General features: G+C 48.7%; 2 protein-coding genes and 1 non-coding gene across 3 annotated transcripts; 1 reads left to right on the top strand and 2 right to left on the bottom strand.

The window, feature by feature from the left end:
* Positions 1 to 1,098: 1,098 nt before the first annotated feature.
* Positions 1,099 to 19,875, top strand: LOC132834802 (sorting nexin-24-like). Its single transcript, XM_060853844.1, has 7 exons — positions 1,099 to 1,271; positions 5,601 to 5,684; positions 11,836 to 11,940; positions 13,372 to 13,472; positions 15,518 to 15,550; positions 15,721 to 15,782; positions 19,663 to 19,875. Exons 1-7 carry the CDS (start codon positions 1,113 to 1,115, stop codon positions 19,797 to 19,799), a joined length of 681 nt encoding a protein of 226 aa, XP_060709827.1. The 5' UTR covers positions 1,099 to 1,112; the 3' UTR covers positions 19,800 to 19,875.
* A 644-nt stretch (positions 19,876 to 20,519) lies between these two features.
* Positions 20,520 to 25,216, bottom strand: ppib (peptidylprolyl isomerase B (cyclophilin B)). The gene is made up of 5 exons (XM_060853569.1): positions 25,065 to 25,216; positions 22,884 to 22,997; positions 22,604 to 22,697; positions 21,971 to 22,155; positions 20,520 to 20,791 (listed from the first exon to the last, which is right to left on the bottom strand). The coding sequence occupies exons 1-5, from the start codon at positions 25,197 to 25,199 to the stop codon at positions 20,669 to 20,671; spliced, it is 651 nt and encodes a 216-aa protein (XP_060709552.1). The 5' UTR covers positions 25,200 to 25,216; the 3' UTR covers positions 20,520 to 20,668.
* LOC132834866 (small nucleolar RNA SNORA79) lies at positions 22,380 to 22,523 on the bottom strand. Its single transcript, XR_009647256.1, has one exon. It is a non-coding gene; the product is annotated as a small nucleolar RNA SNORA79 (small nucleolar RNA).
* Positions 25,217 to 25,789: the final 573 nt, after the last annotated feature.

Genomic DNA, 25,789 nt, shown 5'->3' with positions numbered 1-25,789 from the left:
CTAGACCCAGAATTTTCAGCAAATTCTGACACTGTTTTCCTAATCAACCTGATCGCAGGGTAGGTGGGTCTTGAACTCAGGTCACCTGGCTCAGAGGTAGGGACACTGCCATTATGCTATGAGACACATTCCCAAATGCTGAGATTGATTATTAGTGCCACATTGCTATGTGCTTCCATCCATGTGGCTCACAAATAGAGTGAAATCAGCCTAGATGTTGCCAGGCTCCTGAGCAGGTACATGTTAACGGAAAGACTGGGCAGATCACCAGTGTACTGTTTAATGTCACTTGTCTTTATCTTTCAGTGAACTACGTAAAAGCTGCACTGAAATAGGAGTTTAGTTCAGTTGGTCTGTTTGCTTTCCACAATAACAAATCCTTTGCATCCCGTTCACCTACCCTATCTCTCATTCACCTTCCAATTTAATTTTAAATGAGCCTTTGTGCTATTTGAAGATGCGCCTCTCATAACTTCACCCACTGGCTCATTAAAAAGTCAACTGGTGTTTATTATTCTTTCCAGAATTTATTTGTAGGTGCTATTTGATGTCTGTTCTCTCCCTAAGTAACTTTTAAAAGTAGTCTGGAGTGATCCAAACTGTGATTTTTTTACCCACCTTAATCCAAATCCTTTGCATTGTCAGTTATTCTGCTTTTTGTTACCTGTGTTCTGAGTCTATCTCCCTGGTCTGCACACTGCACACTGCCTTCCTTTTGACAGTCTCTCTCTCTCAAACTAATTGATCCACTCTCACTCTTCCTCAATTCGCTCAATGCCCTGACCTCCAGCACACTTTGGGTTTTGCGGATTGGTGATGATTTTGATGACCATCTGTTTTAAATCTGCTCCCACTGATCCCAGAACTCTGACCTCGAGTTATTCCCACCTGGGGAAATAGCGTCTCTATCAAATTTAACATCTTACAGATCTAAATGTGATCTCTCATTTTTCTAAACTCCAGAGAGTGTGAGACTAAGAAATATTTAGTCCTGGTTTGATCAGGGTTGTGTCCCCAATCCGGATTCAATCCAGATCCAGTCCTTGTTTAATTCTGGCTCAATCTGAATGTAATCTGTCTGCAATCCGAGTTGAATTCCGATGTAATCCGGGATGGGTCCACTCCGCTCCAGTCCGGGTTTAACACGGTCCCAGGAGGCGGGGCTGGTCACTCTCGGAGACTCGGAGCCGGAGCCGGAGCCCGGGATGATCCAGGTCCGGATCCCGAGCATCGGCCAAGGGGCGAGCGGGGACTCGGAGAAGGTTCATACGGTGAGGGGACCCCCACCCCCCGGGACAGGGAGAGGGACAGAGACCCCCACCCCCCGGGGACAGGGAGAGGGATAGAGACCCCCACCCCCCGGGGACCGGGAGAGGGACAGAGACCCCCACCCCCCGGGGACCGGGAGAGGGACAGAGACCCCCACCCCCCGGGGAGAGGGAGAGGGACAGAGACCCCCACCCCCCGGGGATAGGGAGAGGGAGAGGGACAGAGACCCCCACCCCCCGGGGAGAGGGAGAGGGACAGAGACCCCCACCCCCCGGGGATAGGGAGAGGGACAGGGACAGAGACCCCCATCCCCCGGGGACAGGGACAGGGAGAGGGACAGAGACCCCCACCCCCCGGGGACAGGGAGAGGGAGAGGGACAGAGACCCCCACCCCCCGGGGACAGGGAGAGGGAGAGGGACAGAGACCCCCCACCCCCCCGGGGACAGGGAGAGGGAGAGGGACAGAGACCCCCCACCCCCCCGGGGACAGGGAGAGGGACAGAGACCCCCACCCCCCGGGGACAGGGAGAGGGACAGAGACCCCCCCACCCCCCGGGGAGAGGAGCGGGGACCCCCTCCCCTCCCCTCCCCCCCCCCCCCCCCCCCCCCTCCCCTCCCCCCCCCCCCCCCCCCCCCCCCCCCCCTCCCCTCCCCCCCCTCCCCTCCCCCCCCCTCCCCTCCCCCCCCTCCGGCTCTCTGTCCGCCCATTTGCCCTTTGAACGGGAGTTTCTGGGGAAGCCGCGAGCTGCTATTCGGCCACGGAGGGCATCACCGCCGATCCCCCACCGGCTCACCCGGTGTCGTCTCCCCCCGGGGGGAGAGAGTGTCCCCCACAGCCCCCGCCCTGAGTCTCTGCCCTGACCCCCACCCACCCCCATGTGTGTGTGTGTGTGTGTGTGCTCAGGATGAAGCATGTATGTTTGAGGTTGGTGTGGTGGGGGTCAATGTTTCTAACGGTCCCAGACTCTGCAGAACTGGACAGAGTTGGGTAAGTGCTCGGGGTGGGGGCTGGTGTGAGTGAGAAGACTCCTCAGGAAGGGTCATACTGGACCCGAAATGTTCACAGTTTGCACAGGTAGTGCCAGAGCTGCTGAGTTTCCCCAAAGTGCAGTGTTTGTCTCAGACTGGCAGCATCCCTAGTGTTTCTCATGAATTGCTGATGGTTTTATCCTGGAGAAAGGTGGGAGCAGCGAGACAGACCTGGGAAGATTCCAGACTGGCTGGATTTGGAGATTACAGGTGTGACAGAACATAGAGCAGAGGGAGTGGGAATGATTGGTTGAAGGGAAGTGAAATAAGATAGAGAGGCAGAATTAGGCCATTTAGCCCATCAAATCTGTGCCACCATTCTGTCAGGGCTGATATGCTCCTCACCCCCATTTTCCTGCCTTCTCCTCATATCCCTTCAACCCATTACCAATTAAATATCTGTCCAACTCCTCCTTAAGGTTTACTCACTGTCTCAGCACCTACCACACTTTGGAGTAGCAAGTTCCACAGATTCATAACCCTTGGGGAGTGGTTTCTCTGCAACTCTGTTTTGAATTTACTATCGCTTATCCTAAGACCTCTCATCCTAGAATGCCAAACAAGAGGAAGCATCTACTCCATGTCTATTTTATCCATATCTTTTCTCATCTTGAATACCTCAATTTGATCTTGCCTCATTTGTCTAAACTCCAGAGAGTATAGGTCTAAACTGTTCAATCTCTCTTCATCCGACAAGCCCCTCATCTCTGGGGTCAATCTATTGATCCTCCTCCTCCTCTGATGTCATTACATCTTTCCTCAAATAAGGGGACAAGAACGGTTACATCCTCCAGATGCGGTCTCACCAATGAGGTATAATTGCAACAAGACCCCCTCACCTTTATATTCTACTCCTTTAGGTATAAGAGTCAACGTTCCATTTGCTTTCTTTAATATCTGCTGTACCGTGTGTGGCTAGTTTTCTGTGACTCATGAATGAGGACACCCAGATCCCTCTGCACCGGAGCATCCCAAAGTCTCTCCCCATTTAGATAATAGGTCACCGTCCCAAAGTTTGTGCGAAGATTTGTAGCTCGGGTGCTTGTTGTAGTGGTTCTGTTCGCCGAGCTGGAAGTTTTTGTTGCAAACATTTCGTCCCCTGGCTAGGAGACATCATCAGTGCTCTGGAGCCTCCTGCGAAGTGCTTCTTTGATGTTTCTTCCGGTATTTATAGTGGTCTGTCACCGTCCCATTTTTTCATACAAAATGCATGACTTTGCACTTAACCTCATTAAACTCCATCTGCCACATTATGGCCCACTCTCCTAACCTATCAAGATCCATTTGAAAGGTTCTTATTTCCTCACTGCAATATACCATCTCGCCTATTTTTGTCGTTTGCAAATTTTACTGTAGAGCCTTCTATCCCTGTATCCGAGTCATTAATGTAGATTGTAAATAGCTGGGGTCCGAGGACCCAACCCTGTGACACCCCATACGTTACACCTTGCCATCCAGAGAAAAAAATTATCCTGACTCTGTCTTCTGTCCATCAGCCAGTCATCTATCTAAGCTTAAAAAAAATTTACCCCATGATAAATAGATGCTGAATAGGTGTTAATAGCAGAATAAAGCATAGCTCTGTAAAGCCAAGAGATTCAGACAGATTAGAGTAGGGTTGGGGTTGGTTATTGTTGAACTCAGAGTTGAGTCCTGGAAGTTGTACAATGTCTCAAAAATGGGATGCTGCTCCCCTAGTTTGCACTGAGCTTCTCTGGAACACAGCAGGGACCCAGGAGAGGAATGTGAACATGAGAACAGGAATTGAAACAGCAAGTGATTGGCAGCTCAGAGTGATGATTGTGGACAGGGCATAGGTGAGAGGGGCTTAAAATCACTGGGGGCAATCTCTATCTCATGGCTGTTTTTAGAAAGTGCAGAGATTTGGGAAGAGTACTTTCACTTTGATTGTGATTCCACACAGATAGGAATTTCACCAGAGTGAAGACTTCAGCATCTTTCCTGGGCAGCAGATACAAGCCTGTCCTGGGGGGGTGGCACTGGATAGAGGCATGTCTGTGCCCCATTCCCCTTAAGGAGTCTCAGCACCACCCCGCCACCCAAAGGAGTCTCAGCACCCCCATTGGAAGTCTCCACACAATCCCGACCCACACCCTCCAGTGGATTCTCCGTGCTCCGTCCACCCCTCACTGCCCTTGAGGGGAGGGGGGTATCTCACCACCACATTCCCCCTCCAAAAGGGGAGTCTCTGTTCCTCTCTCTCATGGAGTCTCTAGGGGAGTCCCTGGGGAGTGTCTGTGCACCTACCCCTCACTGAGGGGTGTAGGGTGGGGGTCTCTGGGGTGAGAGGTGGGTGTGAAAGTCACTGAATGAATGTCTGTGGTGCTAAGGCAAGATTTCCTCACAGCAGGAGAAATTTAAATGGAGAGTGTGGACTTTTGGATCGGATTTATTTGGTTGAGAATCTCTCTTTGCATGGATGTGGTATGTAGCCATAGCAACAGAGCGTTGAACCTCTTTGTCAATAACCATGGCAACGTGATGCACTGTGTTGGAGTTATAAAGCAGGGATCTGTTTTCAATGGAGCTGACAGTGAGAGTGGGGGGTGGATTGTTCCGAGAGCCCGAGAATAGCCTCAGCTTTCCCCAGGGGCTGGGGGTTAGGTGGCAGGCGGGGGTTGAGGGGGACGTGATGTAGTTTGCTTGTGGCCATGGGGATGAATATTCTGGGGGTGCTGCTGAGAGTAACGAGGGGAGACATTGCAATTGTCAGCCTTCACCTTGGTGAGGCCTCAACATTGAATGATCTCACGAACGTCACCATCCCAGGGCACCACTACACACCGGCCAGACAACTCAACCATTCTGAATATTGAGTTGTAGGAAGTATAGCAACTGCTGTGTGCACAACAAGATCCCACAAACAGCAGAATGGTGGTGACTCAACTATCCGTTTGTGTGAAACCGGGGGATACAGCAAGGCTGGAAATCTGAAATAAAAACATGGGAAGCTAGTGGAGTGGAGAGTGTTTATGGAACCTGTATCGAGGAATATATGTTGATCAAGACATTGGGTGGTTTCCTTGTAGGGGCGAGGGGGATGAGTCTCCCTGTAGGGTGGGGGTGGAGAGGTTCTGTTACCCTGAGATTGGGGGGGTTTCCAGGGGATGATGGAGTCTCGGTGGGGGGGGTGGGCAGTTTTCCTGAGGGGCATGAGGGACTTTCCCTGAGGCAGAGGTGGGGGGGATATCCCTGAAGGGGAGGGAGGTGTGTGGGTGGTGAGGTGAGGGGTGGGGAGGTATCCCTGAGGTTAGGGTCACTGACACAGCTTCCTGTTACAGGTTTTCCGAGTTGAGGTTCTCAACAATGGGCGCAAACACCTGGTGGATCGAAGATACCGAGACTTCCAGGCTCTGCATAAAAAGGTCAGAGTCCCAGATACTAACCCCCACCACCCTTTACCCTGCCCACCCCCCACCCCTAACCCCCACAAACCCAACCTCTACCCCACCACCCACGAACCCCCTCAGTCAACTACCTCTGCAACACTCAACCCTTCACCCTCATTACCCCCTCCCCCACCTGGTGGTCCTCTGACACTACCCCACCCACATTGCATTGTAAGGTTCAGGAAGGCATTGGAAAATAGCAATGATGAATCCTGAGTAAGACAGTTTAACTGACGGACAGTGAACTGTGGTGGGGCAAGAGCAGAGCTGGGCAGGATTGACTGGAACATAAGGGTTGGTGGTGAAACCATTACTGATTGATCAGCTGCCCTCAAAGAGGAGGTGGTTCAGGTACAGTCCCTCAAAACCAATCCCGAGTTCCCTGAATGAAAACGGAGATCTAGATTAAAGTAAAGGAGAAAAGGTATAGTTACGGCAGGTATCAGGTCGAGAGGACAATTACAAACCGAAAGGAATACCATAGTGTGAGGGGAGATGGAAAAATACATTAGAGAAGCAAAAAGGGATTATGAGAAAAGACTGGCAGCAAACATAAAAAGAAATCCTGAAGTCTTCTGTAAGTACATCACCAGAAGAAAGATGGTAAAAGGAGGGACAAGGCTGACCAGGAACAAAGAAAGCGCTTTACATCCTGGAGGCAGGAGGCGTTGCTGTGATGGATACTTTACACCCATCCTCTCCAAAGAGGGACATGTTACCCCGGCTGTGATGGCAGACGAGGAAACTTGGTCATGAGATGTGTTCAAAATGGATGGATTAATGCTTAAAGCTGATAATGCACCAAGACTGGATGAAATAAATCCAGGGCTATGGAAGGAGGTGAAAGTGGTCACTGAATAGAATCAGGGAAGGTGTCAGGAGACTGGAAAATTGCAAACATTACAAGCTTGTTCAAGAAAGTTGTTAGCAATCACAGATCTGGTAGGAAAGCTTCTAGGGACAATCAGGATAGAAGTAATAGTCACATGGAAAAGTTATGTAGAGTAAGCATGGATTTCTTAAGGGAAATTGTGTTTAACTAACTGTTAATGGATCCAGAAAGCACTTGATACAGTGCCTCATGAGGCTTATGAGGAAGGTCTTTGGTTTAAAAAAGACAACAGCAACATTGGCTATGTGTTAGGAAACAGAGAGGAATGGTCATTGGCTGGAGGAAGGTTTGTTGTGAAATTCCTCTGGGGTCAGGATGAAGAGCCCTGTTTTCCTGAGGCAGTTAATGATCTGCACCTTGACATGCAGGGGACAGTTTTCGAGTTTGCAGATAACAGTAAACTTGGAAGAATCAGATATTTTGGAACAGGTGGGACTCAGACCTCCTGGCTCAGAGGTAGGGACAATATCACTGCACCACAAGAGGCCTTTGGAAGAATTGTCAACTATGAAAACAGCTGACAACTTCATAAATACATTGACAAATTGGTGGAGCAGGTGGATGGTGGCAAATGAAGTTTTATTGTGGAGAAGTTAGGAAGAAAATTGAAAAATAATATAAAACAGGGGGTCCAATTCTAAAGGGGGTGTGGCACGAGCAGAGGGTCCTGGGGGTGTGTGTATATGCAGAGATCATTGGAAGTACAAGGATAGGTGGAGAGAACATTTATTAAGTGTCCTCAGCTTTATTAATAACAGCAAAGAGTACAGGGTGCAAGGAGGCGATGTTGAACTTGTACAAGACCTTACCTGGACTATTGTGTACAGTCACAGGAAAGATGTGAACATATTGGAGAGAGTGCAGAAGGAATTTAGAGGAACTGCTCCAGGAATTTGGAATTGGCGAAGATAGGACTTATCACCTTTGAGAGGAAAAGGCTGAGATAAGATTTGGAGGTTTTTGTGAGTGGACTGGACAGAGTGGATAGGGCAGAGCTTTCATTGTAAAAGGAATAAGAACAAGTGAGGATGGATTTAAAGCAGTGTGCAAAAGGAACAAATATGATGGAATAAAAATCCTTCTGCAGCGTGAGGAATTCTGTGAACTTATGATGCTGTTAGGGAGGAAATTCCAGGATTTAACAATACTGCACTAAATAGTGAGATATTTCCAAGTCAAGATGGTGTACAGCTGAGAGGGGAATCTTCAGGGGGATGGTATCTGCTGTCGTTTTCCTTCTCAATGGGAAAGGTCACAGGTTTGGAAAGAGCCTTGGTGATTGCTACAGGAAATGGTCCACACTGTGGCCAATGATGGAGGGAGTAAATGGGAACAAACAGATCAGGGAGTCGAATGTGTTGTTGTGGTGGAGGGAATTTGATTCCAGGACCATTGGGACTGTCACGGGAAAGAGACTGTCCATTGTGACCAACTCCACTAAACCAGGCTGGGGCCTGTCTACTGTGTAACAGGCTGCCCATATTTTAAGGAGACGGTTCATAGAAGGGGCACTTAGTAAATCCTAAAAAGAAAAGTCAAAGTCATAGAGCTGTGTAGTGACTGGGTAAAGATAAGCAGGCAGCGAGTGAGAGAAAGAGCCAGCGGGTTTTGAGGTAAAATTACACCAATGAGGAAGGCCGAATGATGGAGAAATGGTGAGAAGTTATTGCTGAAGGTGTTTATCTGACCCCAACAATCATCCCTCTGACTGACTGACTAATGGCACCAATGGAGAGAAATGGATTGGATGTAATCCCTATTACAGAGCTGTGCTGGCACAGTGTCTGAGATTGGGAATTTCAGGAGATCTGACCTTTATCGAAGTGGGCCAATGGGTGGCCCTGACAATAAAGGATCCCGGCAGGAGACAGGAGGGATCCCGATTTGGAAGAACAGGGCGTATCAGTAACAGCGAGGGTCAGAAATGCTGGTGAGAGCAGTTTCGAGGCCCCTGAGCAGTAACTATCCTGTTAGACAAAACATTAATCAGAAATAAAAGGAGCTTATAACAAAGTCAATGCAATAGCCATGGGGGACTTTAATCTTCATGTGAACTGGGCAAAAGAAATTGGCAAAAATAGTTTGGAAATTGATTTATGGAATGCATTCATGTCAGTTTCTTAGAACAATATGCACTGGCTGTCTCTGTCCTGGGAGTGTTTGATGGGGAACAGTGTAGAGGGAGCTTTACTCTGTATCTAACCGTGTGCTGTCCCTATCCTGGGAGTGTTTGATGGGGAACAGTGTAGAGGAGGCTTTACTCTGTATCTAACCCCGTGCTGTCCCTGTCATAGGGTCTGTTTCCATGCTGTATGACTCTTTGGTCCAACCAGTCCATACCGAACATAATCCCAACTAAACTAGTCCCATGTGCCTGCTCCTGGCCCATATCTCTCCAAACCTTTTCTATTCATGTAGCATCTAAATGTCTTTTAAATGTTGTAACTGTGTCCACATCCACCACTACCTCGAATTCATTTCATGCATGAACTGCCCTCTGTGTAAAACATTTGCCTGTCATGTCTTTTTGAAATCTCTCTCCTCTCACCTTAAAAATGTGCTCCCAATCTTGAAATTCCCTCCCATCCCTGGGAAAATGCAACCACCATTAACTCGATCTAAAATGTCATTATTTTATAAACTTCTATTAGATCGCCTCTCAGCCTCCCCAGTGAAAAAACTCCCAGCCTTTCTTTATAACTCAAACCTTCCGTACCTGGCACCATCCTGGTAAATCTCTTCAGAACCCTCTCCAGCTTAACATCCTTCATATAACTGGGTGACCAGAACTAGACCGTACTCCAGCAGAGGCCTCACCAATGTCCTGTACAATCTCAACATGACATCCCAACTCCTGTACTCCAAGGACTGAGCAATGAAGGCAAGCTTGCCAAATGCCCTTTTAACCACCCTGTCTATGTGTGACACAAACTTTAAACAATTATGTACATGCACCCCTAGGTCCCTCTGTTCTATAACACTACCCAAGGCCCTACCTTTAATTGTATAAGCTCCACCCTTGTCTTAAAATGCAATAACTTGCATTTATCCAGATTGAACTCCATCTGCCATTTTTCATCCCATTGACCCATTTGATAAAAATCCTTTTGTAATCTTAGAAAACCTTCACTGTCTACTATACCACCAATTTTGGTGTCGTCCACAAACTTACTAACCATGCCTTCTATATTCATATCCAAATCAGTTATATAACTGACAAACGAAAGAGAATCCAGGGCTGATCTCTGTGGAACACCACTGATCACATGCCTTCAGTTCGAAAAGCAACCCTCCACCATTACTCTGTCTCCTGCCGTTAAGCCAATTATGGAAGCAATTGGCAAGCTCGTTCTGAATCTCATGAGACCTAACTTTACTAATCAGTCTACCAGGCGGGACTTTGTCAAAGGCTTTACTAAAATCCAAATAAACAACGTCTACTGCTCTGCCATCATCAATCTTTTTGTTAACTTCCGCAAAAGAACTCAATCAAGTTTGTGAGACATGATTTTCCTTACACAAAACCATGCTGACTATCCTTAATCAATTTTTGCCTCGCTAAATGTCCATAAATCCTATCTTTTATAATTACCTCCAACAATTTACCCACAACTGAAGACTGACTCACACATGTCTATAGTTCCCCGGTTTCTCCTTACAACCTTTTCTTAAACTGAGGTGCAACATTAACAACCCTCCAGTCATCAGGCACTTCACCTGTGCTTGGAGATGATGCAAATATTTCAGCAAGGGGTCTTTTAATTTCCTGTCTTATTTCCCATAACGTTTTGGGATACATTAAATGAGGTTCCAGAGATTTAACCTGGAAGTGTTAGAGGGAGCCTTACTCTGTATATAACCCTGTGCTGTCCAAATCCCTGGTGTGTTTGATGGGGGAACAGTGTAGAGTGAGCTTTTCTCTGTATCTAACCTCATACTATCCCTGTCCTGGGAGTGATTGATGGAGAGGACAGTGTTAGAGGAAGCTTTACTCTGTATCTAACCCCATGCTGTCCCTGTCCTGGGAGTGTTTGACAGGGACAGTGTAGAGGAAGGTTTACTCTGGATCTAACCCGTGGGCTGTCCCTGTCCTGGGAGTGTTTGATGGTGAGTGTGTAGAGGAAGCTTTACTCTGTATCTAACCCCGTGCTGTCTCTGTCCTGGGAGTGTTTGATGGGGACAGTGTAGAGGAAGCTTTACTCTGTATCTAACCCCGTGCTGTCTCTGTCCTGGGAGTGTTTGATGGGGACAGTGTAGAGGAAGCTTTACTCTGTATTTAACCCCGTGCTGTCCCTGTCCTGGGAGTGTTTGATGGGGACAGTGTAGAGGAAGCTTTACTCTGTATCTAACCCCGTGCTGTCTCTGTCCTGGGAGTGTTTGATGGGGGACAGTGTTAGAGGAAGCTTTACTCTGTATCTAACCTCGTGCTGTCCCTGTCCTGGGAGTGTTTGATGGGGGACAGTGTAGAGGAAGCTTTACTCTGTATCGAACCCTGTGCTGTCCCTGTCCTGGGAGCTAGAGTTTTGTTTTTGGAATGCAGGGCGAGGGGCAGGCCCTTCAGCCCCTTGAGATTCCTGCACCATTCAATAGGATCATGGCAGGACCCTCTCTTTTTTAACCTGCCCCCATCCCTGAATTCCTTTGGTCACCAGAAAACTCTGAATCTCTATTTGACACAAACTGAATGCAAGACCCTGTGGTTTCCTGAAGTTGGCTTTTCTCAGTACAGTCTCTGTTTTTTTTATTCTGGTTCAGTTTCTGATATCCATTTCCTTGAGGACACTTGCCTGTGAGCTGTCTAGTGGTTCCCAAATACACACTGATGTTGCTCTGAAAATAGATCTGATATTCCCTGTGAACGGAATGTAATTAGGGTTAGCACTAAGACCAGGGAAGGAACGTTAAAGGATTGGGAGATAATTACAGGACGATGTAGTGAGGTGAAATCACGAATAGATTTAATACCACCTTTTGACCTTCCATTGATCAGTCACGCAAGTCTGGTCAGTCAGCAGCTACACTGGCCACTTGTTTCTGTCTACCTTCCCAATGCTGCTGACACCAGCCTGTTGATGGATTTGGGGTGGACCTCAGCCCCACAGAGAGAGATGGCAAGAGAAGGATGGGCCATTGTGCCACCCCTCAGAATGCCTTCTACTCCACCAGCCCTCCCTCCAAAGGCTCAAGGTGAGGTGCCTGAGGCTGACATTCCCTCCATGTTTCTGTTACCTACAGTTAAAAAAGACAACAAAAACACCAGACTTTCCCTCAAAGAGAGGCCTGAATCGAAGGCCCAAAGCCCTGGAACAGAAGAGGTCAGGATTGGAGGCATATTTACAGGTAAGGCACAGAGAAAGCGAGACAGAGAGCAGTGCTGAGGGAGCGCCGCACTGTCGCAGGGTCAGTGCTGAGGGAGCGCCGCACTGTCGCAGGGTCAGTGCTGAGGGAGCGCCGCACTGTCGCAGGGTCAGTGCTGAGGGAGCGCCGCACTGTCGCAGGGTCAGTGCTGAGGGAGCGCCGCACTGTCGCAGGGTCAGTGCTGAGGGAGCGCCGCACTGTCGCAGGGTCAGTGCTGAGGGAGCGCCGCACTGTCGCAGGGTCAGTGCTGAGGGAGCGCCGCACTGTCGCAGGGTCAGTGCTGAGGGAGCGCCGCGCTGTCGCAGGGTCAGTGCTGAGGGAGCGCCGCGCTGTCGCAGGGTCAGTGCTGAGGGAGCGCCGCGCTGTCGCAGGGTCAGTGCTGAGGGAGCGCCGCGCTGTCGCAGGGTCAGTGCTGAGGGAGCGCCGCGCTGTCGCAGGGTCAGTGCTGAGGGAGCGCCGCGCTGTCGCAGGGTCAGTGCTGAGGGAGCGCCGCGCTGTCGCAGGGTCAGTGCTGAGGGAGCGCCGCGCTGTCGCAGGGTCAGTGCTGAGGGAGCGCCGCGCTGTCGCAGGGTCAGTGCTGAGGGAGCGCCGCGCTGTCGCAGGGTCAGTGCTGAGGGAGCGCCGCGCTGTCGCAGGGTCAGTGCTGAGGGAGCGCCGCGCTGTCGCAGGGTCAGTGCTGAGGGAGCGCCGCGCTGTCGCAGGGTCAGTGCTGAGGGAGCGCCGCGCTGTCGCAGGGTCAGTGCTGAGGGAGCGCCGCGCTGTCGCAGGGTCAGTGCTGAGGGAGCGCCGCGCTGTCGCAGGGTCAGTGCTGAGGGAGCGCCGCGCTGTCGCAGGGTCAGTGCTGAGGGAGCGCCGCGCTGTCGCAGGGTCAGTGCTGAGGGAGCGCCGCACTGTCGGAGGGTCAGTGCTGAGGGAGTGGGCACTGTCGGAGGGTCAGTGCTGAGGGAGCGCCGCGCTGTCGGAGGGTCAGTGCTGAGGGAGCGCCGCGCTGTCGGAGGGTCAGTGCTGAGGGAGTGGGCACTGTCGGAGGGTCAGTGCTGAGGGAGCGCCGCACTGTCGGAGGGTCAGTGCTGAGGGAGCGCCGCACTGTCGGAGGGTCAGTGCTGAGGGAGCGCCGCACTGTCGGAGGGTCAGTGCTGAGGGAGCGCCGCACTGTCGGAGGGTCAGTGCTGAGGGAGCGCCGCACTGTCGGAGGGTCAGTGCTGAGGGAGCGCCGCACTGTCGGAGGGTCAGTGCTGAGGGAGCGGGCACTGGGGGTGCGATGGGGTCGATATTTGGGGACTGGGCCCTGTATCTAAAGGTTTCAGGATGGTTGGAGCTGTGATAAGTGAGGTAGCCAGGAATGACCTGCTCTGTATACAGACCAGTTTTTTTCTCTCTCTCTCTCTCTCTCTCTCCCTGTCTGTCTCTCAGAGTCTTGTGTGTGAATGCGACAATTGGACTTTGTCCCGGGAAATCCTCGACTTCCTGAACATCAAACACATCCCGGTTGGAAAGTCGCCTAATACAGTGAGGTCAGTGCCTGAAGGATTTATTGGTACATCATTTACTGCTGTTCCTGAACTATCAGAAACCCTATCAGTAATAACCCTGCTCCTGCCCTCAGAGCCTGAGTGAACGGGGGAGTCAGGGTCACCTGGTTTGGACTGATCCAAGGAAGAATTGGAATTGGCTACTTCAGGGGACGGTGGAGTCTCAGCTGTTGAGTGTTAAAGGCAGAGATTCATGTTACTGTTGGGTGGGGTATTGAAGAATATGGGGATGTTTGGGTTAATGAAGTTAAAATCAAATCGTCCAACATTTAAGAGAACAGGCTGGAGGGGCTGAATGGCCGCCTCCTGATCCTTTAACCACACACAGAAATTCAGAAGGATTAGTTTGAGTCAGGAACATCGTGACTTAAAATAACTCCAAGTAATTTGAGGTTTTGCCGAGTTGGCATTAACGTGAGGGGACTGTCTCCTGCCTCTGTCTGGTTTTGGCTGCACATTCCGCCACCTGGTGGGTATGGACAGAATGGCAGCTCCTGCTTCCCCAGACTAAGGGCTGAATCGGTTCACAAGTTGTGTCTGCCCAGTCTCCACGCTGTCTCCCTCTCCTGCATCTCCATATTGTCACAATTCCTTGTTTCCCTTGCCTCAGTGCCTGGCCAGGGTTAAAAGGTCTCAGTGAAGGTGAGGACAGAGTTGAAGACAGCTGCTCTATTTGTGGTGTGGGTGCACAGAGGGATCAGTGTGTTAACGCACAAATTAGAGAGCATGAAAGGTCCCCTGAAATTCCTGAATTCCAGTGCTTTCTTTATAAATAGAGGAATGGTGCACAAAACCCAAGAAGTTATTCTAAACCTCTGACTGCTGGAACATCAGAAGCTGAGGGGTGACCTTATAGAAGTTTATAAAATAATGAGGGACATGGTTATGGTGAATACACAAGTCTAAAACCAGAGAACATAGGTTAAGGGTGAGAGCAAAAAAATTTTTTTCATGCAGAGGGTGGTACGTGTATGGAACGAGCTGCCAGAGGAAGTGGTGGAGGCTGGTACAATTACAACATTTATGAGGCATCTTGATGGGTATATGAATAGGAAGGGTTTGGAGGGATTTGTGCCAAATGGGACTAGATCATTTTAGGATATCTGGTTGGCATGGACGAGTTGAACCGATGGGTCTGTTTTTTTTTGTGCTGTGCATCTCTGTGACTCTGACAGGGATATAGAGTACAAGAGCAAGGAGGTGGTGATGAATTTGTGTAAGACCTTGGTTAGAGCTCAAAAAGAGTACGGTGTGCTGTCCTGAGCTCCATGTTATAGGAAAGATGTGAACACATTGGAGATAGTGTGGAAGCAATTGACAAGGACACTTCCTGGGATGAGAAGAGTTAGCTGAGAGGTTTTCAAAAGGGTTGTGGGCAGGATAGACAAGAGAGAAAGGTTCCACCACAGAGAGGATTGAGATCAAAGAGGCACAGATTTAAAACAACTGACGAAAGAAGCAAATGTGCTGAGGAAGAGCTTTTTCATGCAGCACCTGGTTAGGTCTGGAACATTCTACAGAAGGGTCACCGGACCCTTAACTCTGCCTTCTCTCCACAGATGCTGCCAGACCTGCTGAGTTTTTTCCAATGATTTTTTGTTTAGGTTTTTGTTGCTGATTTCCAGCATCCCTGCATTTCTTGTTTTTTTTGTTAAACATCTAGAATGCACTATCTGAGAAAGTGGAGGAGGCCGGTTCAACTGAAGCATTCAGAAAGTAGACAGAATCTAACCTTGGAAAGGGAGAATGTGTTGGGTCACAGAGAGAGGGCCGGAGACCAGCAGGAAATGTTTGAAAAGCTGGCGAGGCTTATGATGGGCAGGTCCTGCTTTGTAACAATACAGCTGTTTGATCTGAAGTAGAGAATTAGGGGGCGCACATGTTTAGAGAGGAATACAATCAGGGAATTGAGAGCAAAGGGACTCGGCAGAAAGCAGGTCATTTTGATTTAGACCGACAGGTTAAAAAGTGAGAGAAATTGAGTCATCATTGCTTTGAATTGATCTCATGTTCTTCCTTTTCTTTAGTGCCCTGGATCAACTCGACCTGCAGAATTACAGGTGAGCACTGGGAAACTCTGCTTCAGTCAGCATCACATTAAATTCCCTGAACTCCTTTTAAAGTGAAAGCAAAGCTACCCCCCCCACACTTTTCCCCATCAGACTCTCTCAGGTCAGGGATGCTGGAAATGAGGATCATATGTTGATTTTGTTTTTCTGCTCCTGTCCAGGTTTTTTTGTCACCAGGTGGTCAGTTTCACAAAGGATGCCTTTTCTCAACCGAACCCAGCAGGTAATGGGCAGAGTGAAAGTTTAGGTTGCATTCTTGTGGAGCCTGTAACATTGGGGCAGGAGGGAATTTTGATGGGGGCATTGTCGCGCTGTCGGAGGGTCAGTGCTGAGGGAGTGCTGCACTGTCGGACGGTCAGTGCTGACGGAGCGCTGCACTGTCGGGGTGGGGGTCAGTGCGGAGGGAGCGCCGCACTGTCGGGGTGGGGGTCGGTGCGGAGGGAGCACCGCACTGTTGGGCGGGTCGGTGCTGAGGGAGCGCTGCACTGTCGGGGTGGGGGTCAGTGCTGAAGCAGCGTCACACTGTCGGAGGGTCGGTGCTGAGGGAGCGCTGCACTGTTGGGAGGGTTGGTGCTGAGGGAGTGTCGCACTGTTGGGGGGTCCACATTTGTGCCTCCCTCCTCCTCCCCTCCCCCCACCATCCCACCCAACATTTATAAAATGATATGCTAGAATAAGGGGCAGTTCAATAGAAATACATAATGCTGATTTCTGGGATGGAGGATTGACTTATCAAGAACATGTTATAATTTTTTCTCCCATGTTACTCTTCTCCAATTGGTTTGTCAGGTCAATGCAGATTAAAATCGCCCATAACAATTTAAGTGCCCTTCTTACATACCTCCATTATCTCCTGATTAATATTTTGTCTCTTGTTTCTTTTTGACTTCCTTTTAATTGAAGTCTCCCACCAGTATTTAATTTAAAGCCATATCTACAACCCATGGTCACAGGTGCCAGCAAAGTTCAAGTGAAGCTCTTCCTGTTTGCCCAGAGCCACAGGAATCTGTCCCATCAGGCACAGCTAGTACTCCTGAGATTCACTTTTGTAGTTCTGCTTTTTAATGTTGCCTTGAGCTGCTGTCAATCCCTCGGAGAACCTTTCACCTTGTCCTAACTATGTGGGTAGTAACAATGTTAACAATTGGATCTGTCCCCTCCCATTCCAAGTTTGTTATCATCTCTGGAGAGATGACTTGAACCTTGGCTTTGGGTGGACAATGCAGCCTTCCAGACTCAGCACAGGACAGTACAGCCTCCCACTGCATTTCCTTTCTCTTCCCCCACGTATTGCTCTTTGGTCATTTTGTTTGTCCTCCCTGCACTGTGTGCCCTTGTCTCCCCTCTAGGAGCAGGAGTAAGGCTTATGCCCGAAACGTCAATTCTCCTGCTTCTTGGATGCTGCCTGACCTGCTGTGCTTTTCCAGCAACACACGCTCGAATAGGAATAGGCCATTTTGCCCATCAAGCCTGCTCCTTCATTCAATAGGAACATGGCTGAGCTTTTCATGAACTCAGCTCCACTTACTCACCCTCTCATCATAACCTTAATTCCTTACTGTTCAAAAATCTATCTTTACCTTAAAAGCATTCAATGTGGTAGCCTCAACTGCTTCACTGGGCAGGGAATCTGACAGATTTCCAACCCTATGGGGGAAGAAGTTCCTCCTCAACTCAGTCCTAAATCTGGTTTGAGGCTATGACCCCTAGCTCTAGTTTCACCCACCAATGGAAACACAGTCTACACAATCTCTTCTCACTAGGTAACCCCCTCAACTCTGCAATCGAAACCCTCTGCAGACTTTATGTCCTCTGCACACCTTCCTCTCCCACTTGTCTTAGTGTCTTATATGAACTTTGACACGCTACACTTGGTCCCCAACTCTAATTTATGTAAATTGTAAATAATTGCAGTCCCAACAATGATCACTGAAGCACACCACTGGTCACTGACCATCAACTGGAAAAACACCCATTTATGCCCACACTTTATAGTCTGTTAGTTACCCAATCCTCTATACATTACCTGTAACGCCATGCACTTTTATCTTATGCAGCAGCCTTTTGTGCAGCACCTTGTCGAATGCCTTTTGGAAATCCAGATACACATATTCACCGGTTCCCCCATTGCCCACCGCGCTTGTAATGTCCTCAAAGAATTCCAGTGAATTAGTTAAACATGACCTGCCTTTCATGATCCCATGCTGCGTCTGCCCACGGGCTAATTTCTATCCAGATGCGAAGAGAGTATTTGGTATGCTTTCCTTTACTGGCCAGTGCGTTGAGTAGAAGAGTTGGGAAGTCATGTTACAGCTGTACAGTATATTAGTTAGGCCACTTCGGAATAGTGTGTGCAATTCTGCTATAGGAAGGATGGTGTGAAACTTGAAAGGGTTCAGAAATTTTACAAGGATACTGCCAGGATTGGAGGGTCTGAGCTATAGGGAGAGGCTGAACAGGCTGGGACTGTTTACTCTGGAGTGTCGGAGGCTGAGGGGTGACCTTGTAGAGGTTCATAAAATCTTGAGGGGCATGGATAAGGTAAATAGAAAAGATCTTTTCCCTGAAGGGGTGGGGAGCTCCAGAAGTGGAGGGTGTAGGTTTAGTGTGTGGGGGGGTGAAGGTTTAAAAGGGACCTAAGTGACAACTTTTTCATGCAGAGGTTGGGATATGAGCCGCCAGAGGAAATGGCGGAGGCTATTTCAATTACATTTAAAAGGCATCTGGATGGGTATATGAATAGGAAGGGTTTAGAGGGATATGGGCCAAGTGCTGGCAAATGGGACTAGATTAATTTAGGATATCTAGTCGGCTAGGACAAGTTGGACCGAAGGGTCTGTTTCTGTGCTGTACATCTCTATGATGCTGTCTGACTATTTCTTCCTTGTATATTGAAGCATTTTGCACTTTACAGAAGTTTAGTAACAGACCTGTAGTTACCTGCTTTTGGTCTCCCACCTTTGTTTTAACATCACATTTGCTGTTTTCCAATTTGCTGGAACCACCCAAGAGCCCACCGAATGTTGGTAAGTTACCAGGAGCCCATTGTTTTGTACATTCCATCAGGACCAGGTGACTTGTCCACCTTTTGCCCCATTAGCTTGCCCAGCACTACCTTTCAGTGATAATGATTGTTTCTCGGTCCTCACCTGCCATGGCCACCTCGTCTTCAGTTATTTGTATCTTCCACTATGAAGATTGACACCCAATACCTATTCAATACCTCGTCCGTTTCCAGTTATTAAATCCCCTCCTCATATTCCAAAGAACCAGTGTTTACATTAGCCACTCTTCCTTGTTTTATATATTTGTCAAAATGTTTGCTATCTATTTACATTCTTAGTTTACTCTCAAATTCTATCTTTCTTTGTAGTTTTCTGTTGATTTTTGAAGATTTCCCAATCCCCTAGTTTCCCACTAACCCTTTTGCCACTTTGTGGGCATTAGCTTTCACTTTGGTACCGTCCGTTATTTCTTTAATTATCACTGGCTGGGTATTTCTTTTCCTACAGTCCGTCCTTTTTGCTGAAAATATGAAAAATCACTTTGAAAGTCACTGTTCCTCATGTGTGGCCACACCCTTGCACACAGATGCTGATCAGATTTGACCTGATTAATCTAAGGGGTGTGACTGTCTCCTGAAATTTAGCGGAACACTAACTTTCCCCTCTCTGATGTCACGGTGTCAGTGGCTTACCAACTCAGATGCTTGAGGATCCTTGACTCAAAGACTTGATGTTGTGCCCATGGGTCACACTGGTGACCAACAGCTCTGACATACACACGGTCTGCCCAGCCATCTCCTCTGTTTATTTAATTTGAATGTTAAATATTTTAAGTGGATTTCTTAACTGTACTCTGGATGTTAGTCACATGACCATTCAAAAAGGGCACAATGGGAATGCCGACCTGTTTTCCTGTGATGGTACACTCTAATCCTGACAGGGTAAAGGAGCGGTTTGCTGCTGCTGTCCTTCTCATTCTGGCTTGCCACTCGCTTTCTGAAGCTGCTGTCCTGACACACACACTTTATGATGCAATGTTGCTACCTGAGACACTGCTCTAATATCCACGGTTACTCACAGCTGCTGCTTGCTTTCCAGGCCTTCTCCCTAACGTGATTGTGATGGGTGTTCTTCAGGGCTTGTACCTCACGGATCCGGATTCGGAAATCCACAATGGAGCAGGCTCTCCAGGAACAATGAAACTGCACATTCCTGGACCTGAAAGCTTTGTTTGATGGTTCTATTGTGATAATAGTTTTGTTATGTGTGAAACTCATTACTGCTATTAAATTCATCACTTCCTTTCTGTAACAGTGTGGTAAGGGTGAACTGTCCCACATTTCTTGGGCTTGGCAAATGTGATGGGTCAAATACTCACTCTTCAATTCAAATACAAGGTGAGACTTGTTTCAGGAGGCATGTGAACTAGGGTGTTAAAATATGACATGATCTTGAGCCCTGTCTTGTTTGCTGGGGATAGTTTCAAGGATTTGTTTAGCCTGAAGGTAAACAGTCCAGGAAGCCACCTTCTGTCTCACCCCATGCTGTCCTTGCATGGGAGAGTGTTGAGGGATCTTTAATTTCTGTTTAATAGAGAACTTTTTGAAAGTGAGATTTTGTTTGAGAATAGAGCAAGCTTTATTTGTATCTAACTTTATGCTATCCCTGTGTAGCTTAACTGGAATGGTTTGGAGTAATTTAATACACAAATTAGGAGTCTTCCCACCAAGATTTATTTTTTCCCAGCTGCTGTAATATTTTTCTCATCCATGTTTCCCAGGTTCTGCTGTAGAACAGCAGACCATGTGTAATTCAACACTCTCTCAATGAGGCAAGGAATGGACTATTTCTCCAGTTACTAGTCACTCTGATGCAGGAATAGGATTACTGGTTCAACACACACAGACACAGAGCCAGATTTCATCTCTTATACAGAAGATTACACAACCAAGCACTAGAAAACCAACCATGTTTATTAATGCTGTGTACTTTTTACAAACCCAAGAAGAACCAGAGAGTCTGGAATGTTTGGATATCTACACAGCCTGGAAGCCCAGGATCAGGATAATAGGATGTTCCCAGCTGTAAGCCAAGTGGCTGCAACTCACTCTTTGGCAACAGCAAAGGGTTTCTCCACCTCAATCTTGCCACAATCTGCAATGACGACGTCCTGTAGTGGTTTGTCTCGGTCGTTTGTCTTTAATTGCTCAATTTTGTCAACAACATCCTGTAAGAAAAACAAAGTGATTCAATCCTTAAGCTACAGAAGAATCTATTCAGCTGATACTTCAAAGCTCTACACGACTATTCCATCCATTAGACGTGCCGCTAAAACGGAGAATGCTAATGTTGAGCTCTTCCAATCTGACAGCTGGTGGGAATGAGGGGTTAACTTGACCCTGAAAGGAAGGTGATGGATGCCCTGTGTAGCACTCCTTGGCATTGCTCATTACTGGAATACATTGTTAATGCGTTCCAACAGGAACAAGAATCTGACATCAACCAGTAAGCCATCTTCATCCACCAGTCCCCCAACACAACACCAATGTCCCTTAGGGAAGGAAATCTGCTTTCATTTCTGGGCTGGCCTGCATGTGACTCAGACCCATAGCCTCAAATTACTCACCAGCCAACAAATGCTGATAAATTGGTAGCAGAACCACCGCAAAGCCATGATGGTGCTATGAAAGTCACCACAGTATCTCTGGAGAAAGTGAGGACTGCAGATGCTGGAAATCAGAATCGAAAAGAAGCATGATACTCTTCCCCAGACAGAGGGAGGAACACTCAGGCAGTGCACTCCTCCGAGGAGCAGGATGAAGGAGGGCTTTTGCCTGAAACGTCAACTCTTCTGCTCCTCAGATGCTGCCTGACCTGCTGTGCTTTTCCAGCACCACTTTCCAACTCTGTCTCTGGGTAGTGAGGACATGACTGGAACACAGTTCCCTCATTATTGACCCACAAATTGACAGAGGATGAGAGATAAGATTAGATTAGATTACTTAGTGTGGAAACAGGCCCTCGGCCCAACAAGTCCACACCCACCCGCCGAAGTGCACCCACCCAGACCCATTCCCCTACATTTACCCCTGCACCTAACACTACGGGCAATTTAGCATGACCAATTCACCTAACTTGCACGTTTTTGGAGTGTGGGAGGAAACCGGAGCACCCGGAGGAAACCCACGCAGACACGGGGAGAATGTGCAAACTCCACACAGTCAGTCGCCTGAGTCGGGAATTGAACCCGGGTCTCTGGCGCTGTGAGGCAGCCGTGCTAACCACTGTGCCACCGTGCTGCCCACTAAGAGTGCCCTGTGGGAAATCTCGTGCATCTTCTAGTCTCTTTTTGAGGTGATTAATTGTACATGAGGCAACCAGTGAAGAACCTGGTACCGATTCTTACCTTTCCTTCAAGCAGTTTTCCAAAGACCACATGTTTCCCATCGAGCCAACTTGTCTTGGCAGTGGTGATGAAGAACTGGGAGCCATTGGTATCTTTGCCAGCATTGGCCATGCTGACCCAGCCTTTACCATAGTGTTTCAGCTTGAAGTTTTCATCGGGAAAGCGGTCACCATAGATACTCTTCCCTGGAGAGAGGGGGAGGGAGGAAAACTCAGTCAGTGCACTCCCCTCACGTGGAGATGACCTTAATGATGACAGGAACCAGTGAACCCACCCTGAGTGCAGGATAGTGCTTCAGATAGGCTTTTGAAAGACACACTGCGAGACAAAGACACGGGTCACTGAAGAAGATATGCAAGGCTCTAACCCCTACCCCATCTGCAATTCTGAAGCACGCCAACTTCATAAGAAGTGTTTGACCCCGCAAAATTCAAAACGCAGACGGACAATCCCAGTTGTCCCAGTGCGCTCCGAGTGAAGAAAGTCAAGTTTAATCTCCGATAACATAAAATCCTGAGGCCAGTGCTTGAGGCAGCAGGAGGAACAGTCATCGTGTAGTAAAGACTACCATCTCCTCAGACACACACAAAAACTCATCACACAGCACGTTACCCACCTGCCCCACACACTTACCACCAGTGCCATCCCCACGGGTGAAGTCTCCTCCCTGGATCATAAAGTCTTTGATAACCCGGTGAAATTTGCTGTTTTTGTATCCAAATCCTTTCTGCACAGAAATTAAGACAAATTAATCAAAGGAATGACAGCCCCTGTGTGTCTGAACCTGCAAAATTCAAACCAGACAGACAAGCCCAGTCATCCCAGTGTGCTGAGTGAAGAGTCACGTTTAATCTCCAATATCGCAAAACTTGGAGGGACAGCCATTGTGTAGTAAATGAATTCAACAACTCACCTCCCCTGTAGCTAGAGCAACGAAGTTTTCAACTGTCTTTGGAACAGTTTTTCCAAAAAGCCCAATCACTATACGGCCGGCATCCTCATCCCCAATCTTAACGTCAAAATACACCTGGAAGAGGAGAATCAAACCCGAGTCAGCTCTCACTCAGCTTTGTGAGCATGTGCACACACACACTGTAATGGAACAGACTCCTTACCAGCTTTGACGGGGAGGACTGCAGATGCTGGAGATCAGAGTCTAGATTAGAGTGTTGCTGGAAAAGCACAGCAGGTCAGGCAGTATCCGAGGAGCAGGAGAATCGGCATTTTGGACCTGAGCTGTTTGCCTACTCCAAACTGCTGGGACCTTACACAGCACTGGAGTGGGGCTACACAGGAGCAGCGTTTTCTGACTTTAAACAGACTGAATTGCGATCAGGGTAAGCGAACAGTGGAGCACACTGGCAGCAAATCTGCCTGGTTAAGGTCAAAACTTAGAATCTGATCCTCTCCACAAGATCACCATGAGCCGTTCGCGTTCATCTCAAACGAATACTGCTTCACATATTGCAGTCTGTAAGGAGCTGTGCAGTAAATACAGCCCGCCTGGAGTCTGGAGGTCACTGGGTAATGTGTGGAAATTTTAGCAAACTGTGGAACAAATCAGTGCACAAACACACGACAGATTTAATCAGATGACTATTAGCGGACAAGGAGCTGACTGTTAGTATTTGCCTTAAGCTCCAGCTCAATTCTGCTGTGCGTTTCCAGTTTACACAGGAAACAAAAAAAAATCCTTCATTAAATAAATCACTGGCCAAAATCACTGCGGCTGCAGGAGCAGGGACTTACGCAGCACCTCCAGCTGAAACAAATCAGGGCAGAGCTTGCTAGGACATTCTGCTGTCTGTGGGTTAACAGAATTGAATCACAATAGGAAAAATGAGGCTGCACCTTCTGCCCATCGTTGCTCTGCTAGCCCTCCAACGGATCAACTCAACTCACCTCGTGCCACCCACCTGTCTTCTTCCACAGCCTTGCAATTCTACATTGAAAGCCTTACTTAATCCTGTCTCTGCCTCACTCTGGAGCATCGTATTCCTGACCTCAAATCGTTGCTAAATTAAAGAGCTGCTCCTATCTCCATTAATTCTTTTATCCAATCACCTTAAATCACTACCATCTCATTGGCAACTCTTCCACTAGTAGGAAGAGTTTTATTTTCCCTTTCTACTTCCAGATCCATCATACTTCTGAATCTGAGAACAAGTCTCCATTCAAAATGAAGGCCCATTCTCTTCAATCTATCCACATATTGAAGTTCCCTGGGACCATGTACCCAGTGTAAATGCTTTCCTAAAGTGCAGTATTCACAACTATCCAATACTCCAGTTCAGGCTGCACTGACGTTACATACAAATGTTCCTCTCAAAGTTTCTTTTTCTGGTCCCAGCACCTCAGCTCCTATTCCACAGCAGGAGCTTACAACCCACAGTCAGTCAGTCAGGAGAGATCCACGAGCCTGGTAAAAGGTGCCCGAATATGTTCCAAAATGACCTGCGTTAACATGAAGATGCTCAAGATAATGACCAAGAAAAGGAGACTTCCCTTCATCCTCCAGCTCCAAAGCCAACACTGCAATCTCCTTCATTGTTCAGACCCAGGACTCAGGCAGCTAAATCTTCCCACTTCCCCCAGTGTGCTTCCCCATTCAAACCACTGACCAGCCCCCTCCCCTCCCCTCCCCTCCCCTCCCCACCCCACCCCAATGCCCCTCTCTTTACCCACACCATGCTCCCTTTCCTTTCCTGTGGACACATGGACTCCCCTCCTCTACCCAAACCTCCCTTTTAACCCACCCTCCCCTCCCCACCCACACCCCTCTCACCCACCCATCCACCCATCCTCCCCCCCCCCCTCCCTCACCCATCCTCCCCTCCCCCCCCTCTCACCCATCCTCCCCACTCCCCCCCCCTCTCACCCATCCTCCCCACCCCCCCCCCCTCTCACCCCTCCCCCCTCCCCCCCCCTCACCCATCCTCCCCACCCCCCCCCTCTCACCCATCCTCCCCACCCCCCCCCCTCTCACCCATCCTCCCCACCCCCTCCCTCTCACCCATCCACCCATCCTCCCCACCCCCCCCCCCTCACCCCCCCCCCTCACCCATCCTCCCCACCCCCACCCCTCGGGCCTGACCTTGACGGTGACTTTCGGGCCTTTCTTCCTCTCCTCGGCCTGCGAGGCCCCGGGCAGCAGGAGGAGGCTGAACGCGGTCACGAGCAGCGCTGCAGCAGCCACCAGCACCTTCATCTTCCAGCGGGAGACACGCATCCGGGCACCACCAGGTCAGGGGGTGGGGATGACCCCCCACCGGAAACAGGGACCTGGGCCGACAGCGAGGCTTGAGGGGCAGCACCGCCCCGCAACATGGCGGCTGGGAGAGACCATCACAACACCAGAGAGGGAACAGAACTGCATACCAAACACTGTGGCAGCACGTTGGCTCCTGTCAAACTCGCATTATAAATAAATATATATTTTGTTGTATGGTATCCCCACATCAGCTCATATAGTGTCCAAATCTAATGATGGATCTTTAAGCGAACCCCTACCCTCCGAGTGGTCCATGCTAAACCCCCACTTGCCCGATGTACGCGTGCGCCCATAATAGGATGGTCCATTTTGTGTGGAGGAGACACTGGACATGATTAACACACAGAACTTCAGAAAATTACGAGAAATCTATGGAAATGTGATATAAAAATAATTTTATTTTTAATTTCAAATTATTATAAAATACGTTAATTTGTATTAGTGTTTCCTCGTTTAGACTTTTCAGAAGTGAATGGAAGATTATCCCCTTTTTTGTGGTACATCCGGAAACCCGGCCGGCGTGTGCCACGTTACCCATTTGCGATTGG

Source organism: Hemiscyllium ocellatum, chromosome 42 (genome assembly GCF_020745735.1).
Source record: "Hemiscyllium ocellatum isolate sHemOce1 chromosome 42, sHemOce1.pat.X.cur, whole genome shotgun sequence".
Taxonomy (NCBI): domain Eukaryota; kingdom Metazoa; phylum Chordata; class Chondrichthyes; order Orectolobiformes; family Hemiscylliidae; genus Hemiscyllium; species Hemiscyllium ocellatum.
The sequence above is the reverse complement of the archived record's forward strand: the minus strand, read 5'-3'. Positions and strand labels throughout refer to the sequence as shown.

Excerpts from the sequence above, each read along its gene's own strand:
- ppib (XM_060853569.1), bottom strand. The coding sequence starts at position 25,199 with ATGCGTGTCTCCCGCTGGAAGATGAAGGTGCTGGTGGCTGCTGCAGCG. Across the intron at positions 22,698-22,883 it reads TTGCTCTAGCTACAGGGGAG|AAAGGATTTGGATACAAAAA; the intron begins GTGAGTTGTTGA and ends ATTTCTGTGCAG. Across the intron at positions 20,792-21,970 it reads GAAAACTGCTTGAAGGAAAG|GATGTTGTTGACAAAATTGA; the intron begins GTAAGAATCGGT and ends TTTTTCTTACAG.
- LOC132834802 (XM_060853844.1), top strand. The coding sequence starts at position 1,113 with ATGGGTCCACTCCGCTCCAGTCCGGGTTTAACACGGTCCCAGGAGGCG. Across the intron at positions 5,685-11,835 it reads TCCAGGCTCTGCATAAAAAG|TTAAAAAAGACAACAAAAAC; the intron begins GTCAGAGTCCCA and ends TGTTACCTACAG. Across the intron at positions 13,473-15,517 it reads AAGTCGCCTAATACAGTGAG|TGCCCTGGATCAACTCGACC; the intron begins GTCAGTGCCTGA and ends CCTTTTCTTTAG.